This window comes from Rhyacophila brunnea, unplaced genomic scaffold (genome assembly GCF_057557595.1).
Source record: "Rhyacophila brunnea isolate RB1 unplaced genomic scaffold, BYU_Rbru_1.0 scaffold_10, whole genome shotgun sequence".
NCBI classification, from domain to species: domain Eukaryota; kingdom Metazoa; phylum Arthropoda; class Insecta; order Trichoptera; family Rhyacophilidae; genus Rhyacophila; species Rhyacophila brunnea.
Window position 1 is genome coordinate 33,821,548 of NW_028232752.1, and position 14,541 is coordinate 33,836,088.

At 33.7% G+C, this 14,541-nt stretch overlaps 1 protein-coding gene across 3 annotated transcripts in view; it reads right to left on the minus strand.

Annotated features, from left to right (window-relative positions):
- CenG1A (Centaurin gamma 1A) overlaps window positions 1-14,541 on the minus strand; it is a 476,859-nt gene that overhangs the window by 67,785 nt on the left and 394,533 nt on the right. For all 3 annotated transcript variants that reach the window (XM_085953524.1, XM_085953529.1, XM_085953533.1), the window contains one exon: window positions 3,243-3,475. In XM_085953524.1, the coding sequence (XP_085809650.1) occupies window positions 3,243-3,475 (233 nt within the window). The remainder of the gene's footprint in view (window positions 1-3,242; window positions 3,476-14,541) is intronic.

Here is a 14,541-nt window from a genome sequence, read left to right on the forward strand (position 1 = left end):
GCTTCTACGTGGTGTACAAATCACAATAGGTAAATAGTAACTCAACTGCTATACTATTACTTTACCTAAAAACTATTGACTCGGTAATTATTATATTGTCGTTACTAGCATATTAATTAAACAAAGGAAAATGTTAAAAATATTTCATCGCTGCGGAGGTAAAATCTAGCAGATGAATTAATGATGGGCAAATACTTATCACCCAGGCCCAAATATAAATTTTTCTCTACACCGCAAGTACTATTATACTCGAGACAGCTTATCTTACATATTAAATATATTTTTATATATTATGAATGCTAAGTACCAAATACTTATAAAGTATCATAAATATGAAATATTCACAACGTAAAACGCTGAATCTAATATACAGTATACAGCTATCAAAATATGTGTATATAATTCATAATAATCTAGAATACATTTTCAAGTGATATTAAATTTAATACAAAGCTTCAAAAATATACTAGGTATGATTTATTAACTATACCTTCGTTTATTGAACTTATAACGATGTCACCTATAAATCAGAAGGTCGAAGAGATTACAGAGTTCACGCAGAAAGTATTAATTTTCGCAACAGTTTTTTAGAGTCTCGACGACCCAGACTCTGGAGTCAGGGAACTCCGCCCTCAATTTGGGGATGAATGGACTCCAGGCCGACGGCGTCTCAAGGACAGACGAAACGCAAGGACGCGTGACCGGGATCCAAGGACGAAAATATCGTCTGACGTGGCCCACATAGAAACGACTAAAAATGAGATTTATTTTTTATTTTATTCAATTGTGTTTATAGATAAGTAGGAAATTGATTTTCGGAAGTTTGTAGGTACTTATTACACATAATTGACTTCGATTTCTTCAGTTTTTTCATTTAGCAGAAAAACAAACTTAAATACCATTTCGTATATCAATATTATAATTGATTTTGAGTTTTGTATTCAGGGTTTCGCCTTTCTTCATATCTAGGCACTGCTTGCGGATTTTTACAGATGCGAACGATGTATTACTATTGTATCCACAGCAACATGATTTTATTTTGGGTCTTTAGCTTAATTTTAATATATTTAGGCTACGTGTAACGTATAACAGGTAACGGTAATCACTGTATTTTAATATAATCAGTCCATTACCTCACTAAAATATAACACAATACATACCTTGGTGTTCTTTATATCTCTCCCATGGTGAGTTTTTTCAAGTATGAGTACGAAAATTACATTCGAGTTTTGGCAGTGTTAAATAATTGTCAATACTCTGAGGTGGGGGTAGTAAGGGAGGTAACGGGAAAAGGAAAATTTGTATAATATATATAATATAAGTCGTTGAATGAATTTTTAATCGGAAAATCGTAAGGAGTGGAAGGCATCTACGATTTCAAATGTTGTTAAATAATGTGTCGTTTCAAGTAATATTATTCTACACTATTGGTCTTTAAGCCTACTCTATTCGTACGTGAGTGATTTATAAATTATTATATTTAGCTTTAACGAAGTTGTAATTATTTTCAAATAAGGTAGTTAGCCAATATCTAAATAGGAATATGTAGCATGACAACCCGTTAAAAAAACATCTTTATAATTAATTTAATCACTATTCATATATTTTACTTCGTATGCAAGCATGTGTTGTTTATCTATGAATATATTTATGTGTGACGCATTCTCGTACAATCTTTTCATAGCAACAGTATCATAAAAAAACCTCGAAGAGCACAGAAAAAGTCACAGAGCTTTCATAAGACTATATCAGTGACATCGCACACGATGTTTTTTTCTGCCGGCGCTTATCCTATGGGGTAGTTTCGCGAACGCATCACGATTCACAACATGAGGGTGAAAACAAAGAAAGCCTCTCCATAAAGTCCACCGGATGTAGTATGGGAGGCTTTGAGAGGTTTGACGAAAGTGGAATAGAGGGCCCAGATAAGGGTGGCCGAGGCTTGATTGGACGAGCGCATACACAAGTGTAAAAGATCACAAAGGGTGCGTTGCGATGCGACACTGGCGTCGTGGTTTTTTTTTTACGAGGATGTGTAATGTTTGTAACAAAATCTTGAAAGATGCGCGAGTTGATGGTTTTATAAAAAAGTTAATTATCATTTACGCCCCTAGATGGAGCACATAAGACTCCATAAAGTATATTACATTAAGTAGATTAAATTAATATGTGATATTTAACAGACGCGGGATCGAATTCCTACGCATGGCTTCAGAAACGGAAGCTCTAAGATAAAAAAAAAAATATATATATAATACACATTATCATCCACGAGGGCCGAGCGGCTTAAACGTCGGCTTCCCAGGTTCGAATCCTGAGTCTGGCAAATATACATATTGTTTTTCAATTTATGTTTGTGTTAGAGTATGGACCTGTTAGGTTGAGCAAATGGCTAACATCCATTTCTCGTAAAAACAAAATTCTGTTTATACAAACTTCCTCTCTGTAAATGACCATATTATGATCTTATTAGGATCGGACATGGTCAAACAATATATTATAAGTATAAGTAGGTACATTTTACATATATTCCTTTTAACACTTCAATGAGCCATTACGCCCAAATGACAGTAGTGTAGTACCTAGTAAAAATAAAACGATCACATAAACATCAAGAATTTGAGAAAACTACATAAATATATTTGACTTCAGTGATTTGAAACAGGAACCCCCGGATGAGAAATCCAGTGCCGTACGCAGTGGACCACTAGGATTTCACTGCTCCACCGTGAGTTATAATACAAATACGATGGCGTTCAACAATATCAGCACATTAACCAATGATATCGTTCTTTTAGTACTTCAAATAATTATTATGTTAATTGAAAATTCGATGTTTTTCAACCGTTTTACTAAAACGGGTCACATGGCCCCTATGGCAACTTTCCTGTGGCTCACTGATCATCTACATGATAATAACTAAACATGACGCTCTATATAAACAAAGTGCAACGCACACTGATAGACCGAGACACGGCACGGTTGCGCGGAAGATATGGGACCGTAGAAATCGCTGACGATGCTCGAAATATAAATACGGCCAGTTTGATGATGGCGCATCGTGTTAAACTAACAACTTATTTTTGCAAAGCATTCATTGAAATCAATACACGAAAACAAAGAGTAGTTAGTAGGTATCTTCGTAGTTTACCGCAGAGGTACCTAAGTAGGAAAAACGTAGAATTTTATCACGATGTAACCAAATGCAACAGGATTTGAACTCATCGTTATTATATGCCTACCTGCATTTCTGGTGGTCCACCTTCATCCCTGATGAGAAGCAGGTAGCTCTGTCCGTCAACCATAACCTCTTTCTTGAACCTGCCACCTTCTGGACTCTCCTCCTGCATGTAGGATCCTGTGAGGTATCTGTGAACCAGCGCGGACTTTCCCGATGACAAGGATCCAACGATACCGAGCCGAAGGTCCGGTACTGATCTTGACATAGTCCATTCTTGGCTGTTGACGAATGAGTCTGGAAAAGAAGAAAGATAACTTAGTTAGCAATTGAACAAAAGACTTCGATAATACTTCATGAAATTGACCATGTCATACGTGCTGAATTACCCGATAAAAACGAAGATTGATTGGTAGATATACCTATTTAACAACCAATATAATATTTGAAGTATTTAATCGTTAGTATCGTAAATTAATACACAAATTATGTTGGAATAATGAATTCAACATTCTTAAACCATAAATACATATTATATCATTACCTATAATAAATACCTACTTATATATATATATATATATATTGTCAAATTTTGATATGAAGAATGTATTCTATTTCCACGTCTGCTCTGACTTGCTATGTTTTATTGTGGTATATTTTTAGCATTTTTTTTCACCGCTTAATTGGCATAGTTTTCGCCCCGATTGGAACAGGTACATTTCTGAGGTTGTGCCGATATATTGTGTATATTCAATAGAGCATGATGGATTCTTAAATATTGCGAATAAAAAGTAATATAATCAGTTGAACAATTAGATATTTTGAGTTAGGGCAATTTGACAGTATTAAATTTAAAATATTGCCTACTTCCATGCGTATAGCGCGTTTGTGTGTGCAAAAAAGTGAAATCGATAATACTGGTAAAATGTCAATTAAAATCATCCACACCAGTTGATATCATTGATCGCACCGTCGAATCGAGTTATCGCTAAGCATTTATTTATATATTTTATTTTTCTTGAGGGATTAAATATATCGCAGGCTCTACGCTGACTTGATATATATGTTGACGTTTTATACGCATGTATTAAATAGTAAACAATCACCCATATCCCAAGCTATGATATTAGGTCAGCAGAAGAAGTGTACCTAAATATTTTAGTGTATTAAGTGTTTCGTATGTAACTATGACTATTTAGTATTTGTATGATGCTGTTTGTATTACAACAGTTGATCACGACTCGTATACGTTACGTTGTGTGGTTGAATTGAGAGCCATAGAAAAATTAATATTTTGTATGTTTGCTCCTAAAACCAACATCTTAGGCGATCAACTTCGATGTTTAGTTATTGTTATTAAGTACCTGCGTATAAATCGGTTGACCATTGTTAGTTGTCCTTCTATGCGCGCCATACTTGATGCGATCTGCCCTTCCGTAAGCAGTTATAGGTACCTATATTTATAATATTAGAGCTTTTGTTACATTTCTAACATATATTGAATGCGACGAGCTCGATAAAATAGTAGATTTCTTTAACAGAATTCGAGAATTTTATTTAGCGGATCAGTCAAAATAAAAGAGACGATATGTGTAATATTCACTAATCATAGTAATATTAATTTGTTTAGCTTCACTTTCATATCCTCCAACTCAGTATAGTACCTAATAGAATAAGTTTTCTTCAGTGATTCTGATTTATTTATATATGTATATCCGAAATAGTAATAAGATACATTATGTACGAAAATAAGATTTTTTAAATGTTTTTATAGTTAATCAAACTACAACTAAACGATAATAATATAATATTACAAAGTATATTTTCTTTCATGAATTTACATTTAGATCTCTATTAAACAAAAAGTATGTACTTAGGTTCTTATGTGAACTTAAAAGAGGATTTAAATTAGATTTTGAGAGGCTGGCTGTCAGACCATTTTAATGATCACTTGTATAATTGAGTAGCAGCTTGCGTTTGTTACTGCAAAGGCAATTGGCATAACTCCAGGTCCTAGATTACCTTTGATATCTAACTTTGAAATTACTTCAGTAATAGCTTACTATTCGGAGGGGTGCATTTGTTGCGTATTGCACAAATAACGAAAGATGCAGTATTATTTTTTAAAGTCACAATAATTCATTGAAACCGTAAGTCAATTATATACTACCAATTCATAAATATTATGCTTTAGAATTTTTATATGTTCGGAAAAAAACTTACATTTTGTCATAAATAAGGCTACAAAGCTTTTGATAGCTTATGATAGACTGTAAGTCATTAATATATTTTAGGCTGTCAGCGTCAGATCAATTTAAACACAACGCAAGCAAAATATACTTATGAAACTTAACCACAAAAATGTAATAATAAGTTGTGAATAGCTTAGGTAGGTATAGCTATTTAATTTAAAGTACGCCCACTGGCCCTTCTAACAGAAACAGAAGACGTTTACTATTTTTAGAAAGAGTTCTTAACATTTTTCGATACGCGTAGTTTACCCAAATACCAAATTTGAATGTGGGTTAATCCGGGTTAAAAACTAAGTATTATAAAAAAACGAGCATTCTTAATTAGGGGCAGTGCGTAGACCGTAAAACCTCATGTCGGTTCACGACTGAATTAAGTATCTTTTAAAAAATATAGACATGAAAGAATAGGCAAATTATCAATACATATAACTATTAATTTATAATTTATAATATTTATTATTAATTGACAATAGTGAACATCACAGATTAAACTGATAACAGTGCTAACTTTGTCAAATTACTTTATTACTGGACGGATAGATACTTTAAAAATGTATTTAAAATGTCTGCTTCAGCAATCAGCTCTAGCGAAGTATCCACATAACACACACGTAGAGTGATAGCAAACATGAAACGACCCTAAATAATATTTTTCCTACACACATAATTATATTAGAGTAGCTTTGGACAAGGGGTAAGTACGCACCTACTACCCACGTTTTGTTTTAATGCTTGTTTTAATTAGATTTTAGGACACTGCATACATATATCCAGCTACAAAACTACTTTGAGATAGCAGCATTTTTGTCATAGGGTGAGGTGACCTGGCTTATTTTCTCTTAGGTATACAATATTAAATTTTATAAATTTGGCTGGTCACAGAAAATTTAGTTAATATAATATATAATTTTCCCAGAGGAAAATGCTGTTTTAAGCAAGTAAGTTTACCAACAAAATATATGATAGTAATATTATTAATGCCGAGAGGGATGGAGTCAATTCATGGAGAATACTGTCAGACAGCCAAATCACCCAGGTCAAGATCGTCAGTCAAGTAGATTTCAACATTAAAATTAACATTAAAAAGTAATGAACATACTTATAGGTATATCGCCGATTCTATTGTAAAATCACCAAACTAATAATACATCCTATGTCGAACAAATCATCACTCATTTATATGTTTTTCTAGTTTTATATTCATCAACATTGTATACTTGTGAATGTCGTCGCTGTTGGTTGACCTTAATAAAAAGTGACATCGTGGAAAAACTGAATGTTTCACATTGCATATATGAGTTTGGCTAATAATAAAATTATTGTCCACCTTAAGTAAAAATAACTATCAAACCTATTGACCTCAACCTTGATTTAAATTATTGATTAAAGATAAAAAGGAGTAAAACATTTCTTCCTATCATGTACGCATGAGATTTCACAAATCCTTATAAGCTTATTACCCGTTAATCACTTTAATAACGACCGTCACAAATGTTCAAAATTCATAAAATGGTGGACGTCGTCGAAATAGCCATAGGTTGGTATTCAGCGATTTTGTAGATTTCTCACAACGTTTACGAACTTTAAAAACAGTAATCGACTGAACAGGATTCATACTCTGGATACAATGCTTCAAAATTTCTATTGACTTTAGTAGTATGCCAAAGATGTCATAAAAATGCAATATTCACTATGGTTAAGAATGTTAAGATGAATGAATCTGCGTAAGATTGCGATAAAGATCTAGGTAGGTACCTACATAGTACCTATAGCCCAAAGTTACAGCTTCTTCTGGCATTGATATGATATGCAACTGGAAGCACTCTGCATTCAAGTAGGCCTCATTGTAAAACATTACCTACATTTTATTTTACGATGTAGTTAATTGTAAGGGAAGTGTAATAAACAAGATTGAGTCTCAAACACACTGATGTGACAAGATTAAAATAGGCTGAAAAATGATAATACAAAAACAAATAATTACATCCCTTTTCATAAAAAACGTCAGTAAATATTGTGTGTCAACCATCTATCGATTCACAATGATAGCAACAATGATGCGAGTAGCTACAACGGCGTTGTCACTCCAATATTAAATCAATATTTTAATGGAATACTTTATCCATTCGTGCATTAAAGATTATAAAAAAATGTTACGAAGTAACTAATAAATTATTTAAAATTTATATAAACTATTCATTTCGTTTGTGCATGTAATAGTGGCGTTAATTTGATTTAATGTAATATTGTGACGTTCTATGCATCTAAGCGTAATGAGGTAGTTATTGAATTTTTATTTTAGCACATTAAAAATTCGACTAGATACAATATGATGTAGGTACTTACATAATCTAACATGTGGGATAGGTATATAAGTAGACTCATATTACTTTAAAAATACCGTGAATCGAGTTAAAATGTTTATTTGGTAACCGATATTATGGCAGTCGGTTGAACTCAATTAAACTGGGAATCTGATATATGTGAATCACTAGGATCTATATTTGAAAGGGGTTGCTGAAATGTAGGTACATTTACTTTTTTAGATCAAGGAAAGAAATCTGAGCTCCATGTAAACAATGGACCAGAATATAAGTAGCTCGCATGAATATGTCGTTTAATACGTATAGTATTATGTACGCCGAATGATATTATAACTAAATACTAAAACCATTAATTAATATTAGATCGCCATAAATAATAATAAACCCACCTCAACAGACAAAATGCGAATCAAATGAAAACGTAAGTAAAATGCATAAAACATAGCATGTGTTCGAGACACCCTTTTCATATACTTAGCTTCAAATGTGTCGAATAAAAAAAAATGTTTTGAATAGAAAGATAGTTATTGTAGTTTTTGATTCATTTACAAATGAAATCGTTGAGCCATTATTTTTTACTAGGCGAAGATGTCTAAATAAATAACTTTCGTATTTAAATTTGTTCGAGTAAATAGCTGTAAAGACTATTTTGTATCACTGGTGAGTGGTGAATGTCTTATTGATCGGACGAAACCAGTATTGGCCATATTTAACATTTTTTTTTTTTTTTAAATTAATATTTATGGATTTTTTGTGACGTACTTATGTACTTTTGTAAACATATTGTAGGTAGTAAGTACAAAAGGATTGGATAATGTCCCTAATATTTTTGTGAGGGTTCACTTAAGGTGACGCATCAGTGAAACGCCAAATAATTTTCAACTGTACGCGCGACGAAATTTTGTACTCGCTTCGCATTCATTGAGAGAACGTCGAGTCAGACATACGTCACTTTGCTGCGTGATGGCGACGGGCCAATTAATTCTAAAATCGTGTAAAGATGACTAAAAACGTTACCCATTTACTTTAAAAAGAAAACATGTCAATGAATATATTATTATTGTTACTAATAGAATAATAAACAGAACATAAAATGGACGTATGCTGGATTTATATGAGAAATAATATTTCGTTTGACAGGCGTCTTTTGCACCCGCGACCCGCAATCCGCACATCGCCTAGCAACGATCTTTTTAGACCGTGCCTCAACTAATGCATGGCCTTAAGTTAGGCGCCATCAGAATGGCCACCATTCTCGATCGATCAATCAAATTATTATGCCATGGAGAAAGCATCAATGCGATGCCCTTTTCGATATCTATGCGGCAGACAATAATTGATAGACTGCAGTTAATATTTATGACTCAATAGAGTACTATATCCTTCGCGATTCATTCATCATCTACATCTACAAGTTACGACAGTTACTGTCAAAAATTATATGAAGAGATGTTCTATTAATATTTATTAAACTTAACTTCTTCATCTTTCTTGAATCGATACCTACCTATATATAAAAGACTATATGAATTGATATTCTTAGGTGTCTGCACTGTTGTCTTGATTTATCTGTCTGTCTGTAACGCATAAGCTGTCTCTCTATGACGCATGTTAATTTTCATGCAAAAAATTGCTATGTACGCGATCGCATAAATCCATGATACATCCCTCTCATGCGCGGTGCACTGAATCGCTTAGTCAAGTATATGTATTTCACGCGCACGCTTCATGAAACTCACGTAAAATACACCGCTTTATCAAAATAGATACCTACCCAACTATATTGGTATTTAAATCAACGCGTTTTTTTATGCATATTGTTTTGCTTAATGATATTATTAATAGCTAAATAGTATTATTGAGCGCATCAACACAAATATTTATATCCACTGCCACCGGGAAATTATTTATCTAGTAATTAAATAAACTCGATGTTTTCCATAATTATAATTTCATCCAGTATCGAGTATTAACCTCCACCAAACTTAAAGATACATCGAGTCCAGTGTACCTTACTGTAATTTAGTATCAGAGAAGCGTGTAACATAAACAATACAATGTGTTGCTCCATTTCACAGAAGAGTGACTAGGATATGATCGCAAATCAGTGTTCTTGTTATGCGTTGAGCACCCATGCGGATGATCGATAAATCCGGAATGGAAATATATAAATAACCATACATAGGTATTATAAATCGGCTGACTCTCTTTTGTAATAAGTAGGTACCTACATGTAATTATGTGTAAAATTTAGAATTTTCATTGAAAGAATTTGGCCCTTTAAATCACCCCCTATAAACGTAGATAAGAAAATGCAATGTAAGTAACTACCAACAATGATTATACCTACCTACTATTAGATGTGCGGTGCTTTTTAAGATCGGGCATGCTCTTCAAAAGCATATAGGTACATACCTATATTAAATTCACTACGGGTATTTGAAGATACATACTTATAACATTTTTTTATCACAACGGATATTTAGGGAGCAGTAGCGGGCAGTTAGTAGTCATCGTCTTTTTTTTATTTAGGTCAGCCTACACCCTACAGGATCAATCACAGAGAATAAGTATAATTATAATATAGAATTAAATAATATGTGATGGTCCCAATAACAGGCGGATAAAGAAAGCATAATAAATCAAATTAAATTATGTCAAATATTAGGTACAATATTCTAAAGAATATAATTAGAGAGTTGTTGAAAATGGTTAAAAAGTAGTAGTAATCATAAGAAAAATAGAAAAAGAATACAGAAAAACCTATTAAAGTAAATCTCTAGAGAAGACAGGCAATAATATAAGAAATGAAAAATACAAAAAAGCAGTCGTCCAGATATAAATTAATCGTGGATTTTGGAGCAGTTTAATTTGAAAGAGGCAAGAGAACAAAATGGATCCACTCGATTACTATAAAGATTTAAGGTTTTGCAGAGTCGAGCCATCGGAAAATTGTAACTTAGAGAGAGAAAATGTGAGGACGAATATTTACTCTGGGTACCTACATTAAATTTATAGATAAGTAAGTATGCTACGAGTATCATATGAATATTTTGGAATATTTTCTACTACATAATAATAATAATAATTATTATTATTTCCACAGTCTATATGGACAGCGCGCCACGATACATACCTATCTGCCACATACCACAATACCACAGAAATATAATTAAATATCATGACATAATTAATTACACAAAGACAGTAGAAAAGTACTAAACAATATGACTGACGATTGTTTATGCATGAAAATACTTATTGAAATTAATTACGGATGATGTATGAAAGACAACGAAGATTCACATATTCTGACAATAATTAATGTCGGGGTTTATTAACGTGATCGCGCATTCGTGGCAGCACCTTCATAATTAATTTGGATAAGGTTATCCAGCCTTCCTAACCAATTTCACAAGATAAACTCCCCTGAGAAGACAGCGAAGGAGTTGAGATGCCAGAGAAGTGCGAATGTCAAAATCTTAATTAGCGAGATAAGAATAATTAATTCCAAGAGATGTGTAGAACTAAAGGCTTAATCCACACAATTGATTAATTGTTCAAAAGTGTGCGAAAAATAAACATTTGCAAACCCACTAGGTAGGTACAATAAATCCGCGGTAACGTCATTGGCTAGCAACGTAGGTACCTACCTAATTCACTTTGTTCAATTAACATTAAATTTGACATATCTTAAGTTTGAAAATACAATAGTAAATTCAATCAGTACTTTCCAAACATCAAGCCTGTGTGTGTATTATGTGTATTTACAGTTCACTGGGAAGAAAAGAAAGAATGAAATATTTGAGAGAATTACGAATATACATCTCCAATAGAGCATTTATTCATACATGATCTATTTTACAATAACATTTTTTTACAACACCTGTTAGGATAGGTAGCTCATAACCTAGTATGCTGTCAATAACAGCACAGCAACAAAGTTGAAACGCGATCTACATAATATGTAGCGAAAGGCGGCGTCGTGAAAGGGCGCCTTACTCGAGCACACGATATCGGCCGTTCGGGCTTTGTCACTATTTCTACGCGATCGCTCAACGAAGAAATTCACGTCATCTGTATTTCCGCTCCACGGCGCCTTTTGAACTAATTATTAGGCGTTTCGTCAAAACATGTTTTCCCACCCAAACCCCAAAACAAATCGTATTTTTTTTTCAGTATAAAAGCTGAAATAATATTCCGCAGCACCCCACCCCGGTGCACACTTTTATAACCCTGTCGTAATGAAGAAATCAGCATGCATTATCAATAATAACAGTGTTTTTTTGCGCTTTTTATAAACTTCGCAACAATAAATCGTATTCTCTCTAGAGGTAGCTATTTGGTATTCTTTATAATATGAACATTATAACTTTACTATGATGTTATCTCTTTGTTTACAAGTTAACGAAGACCGCGAAAGTTTAACGGAGGTCTGGGACTTCCTGCACCAAAGAGGAAAAGGGGGCAGTTTGAGGGATGTCACGTGCACAATTTGTGACGCCCACGTGTCACACCTTTTAAGACATTTCCCGCTAACAACGCTATAAAAGCGGTCACAAAAACAAGAAACGGTTCGGATATCGTAAAGTGGACTGCTCTCCCGACTGCCAGTAGTTGGATTTGCATGATTTGATGTGTTAATCGTGAGTCGTAATGCGGTGGATATGACGTGGTAAGAATGGGTTGATTTAGTGAATTGACAACAGTTGAATCGTTTTGATTGGTCTTGTATGTTGCCTACGTTTACAGTAGGTTACAATTCTTTTCTTCTTTTGACCATGTCCGATCCTAATAGAATCATATGGGCCTCCACAGAGTGGAGGTTTGTATTAACAGATTTTATTTTTACGAGAAATGGATGTCAGCCACTTGCTCAACCTATTAGGACCATACTCTGACTCATGCACAAATTGAAAAACAATATGTGAACTTGCCAGACCCAGGATTCGAATCTGGGACCCTCGACATTATAGACCGGCGCTTAATCCACGCGGTCATCGTGGATGTACAATACCATATCTCAATTATAATTACCCTTAAATCTATTGTATAACACACTAATTTATTAACGAAACGGCACTCGGTTACAACTTAACACGTTCACTTCGATTTATCCACTCCAAAAAGACATTGTCGTGTCGTGTTTCCTATTCGAAACCATATTATACTTCTACTATATGGGTACCTTTCTGCCAATATGTTACAAATTAATTATTGTAATGTTGTTTAAAACACGATAATATATGCTATCACCGCACTGTAAGCACCTGTCAAACAATTATGAGAGTATCATTTGTTTCCTTTCAATTAAAATAAACGATTCGTTCGATTTTTCAAAAAATATAAAATTTGTATGTTTAATAATACGAGTATTATGTCGTTTCCCCGTCTCGCTCTCTTTACACGATTTCATGTTTTCTAACACGTCATGCGTCAGTTACATTGAGATACTTTACGAGCTGTTTGTTGGCGAATTTAAAAGCGGGCGATTCAGCTACTGCGATTGTGATGATAACACACAAAACTTTCCATTCGCTGAGAAGCCAACAAGGAGGTCGCTACTACGCTCTACTGCGCAGACGCAGTATGCCCACACGCCGGCGTGTAGCGTGTAAAGTTGACCGGCTTTCAACTTTTTTCGGTAGATTGTTTACAATCTGCTTGTTAGCTTGTTCGATGATGACACTGGGCGACTTTACAGGCAGATTGTAAATTCGCCAACAAGCAGCTCGTAAAGTAGCTCAATGTCATTGACGCATTAGAGATAATTCAAGACAAATATAGGTATATTATAGGTTAATGAGTAGATATGTTATTAATAGTATCGACCGAAGGTACTTAATGGAATTTGAATTTAAATTCTAATGGATTTAAGTTTTGTACTATTTATTCCATTTGAGTCGTTTTTTGCGACCCGAGTTTCGCCTTTCGGCGTCTTCAGGCACTGTATACACTCACCAAAAGGCAAATAAACACTGATAATGAATACTATTAACTCTAACTTATTGATCGGTTATATAAGTAGATATGTATATGAGATGTCAAAGTTTATATTCTAATATAATTTATGACATTTGAATTTTGAAAATGACTCAAATGTTAATATTGGCAACTGAATGCTTTGTGATTGGCAGGCGAATTTGAAGTGTAGTTGAGTCGTTAAATCAACGGATATGACAAGCTAAGAATAACTTAAAAGTGATAACCAGTATTTCAGATGGAAGTAGATTAACTTTATACAGTTAATGTAAAACAATGATTTCAAATATAGACGGGTGAATAAACAAGTAAGAAAAGTTCATTGTATTGTCAACGGATTAGGAAACGCCACCTGACCGCACGAAGAACGAATTAAGGCTCAGGCAATTCTGGAAGAGCTTTATCTCGGAGTGATTAAGCGTGCGTACGAAATTGATTGTGTTTTCCCAAGCAACACAAGACAAATGCGACTGAGCTTTTTACCCTTTCGGTTGGTGGACCCGAAGGGTCTGGGAAAGAGAAATGCAACGCGATACTCAAATTGATTAATCAAAAAAGTCAAGCATATAATAGTTTCTTTTGGGAGTATCCTTATTCATACGAACTATAATTGTTTATCTGAAATTAAGGTGAGAGTGAGTTGATTGATATTTACGCGTTGTGTCTGTATCTCACCTTGAAATGTAATTAATCAATAATTTAGTAAATAAAATGGACGACATAAGAAGAAAATAATACTTAGGTAAGTAGTAAAGTGTGTATTGAACATAAGTGTTAAATCAAACTGTGTATGTGCCCAATTTTC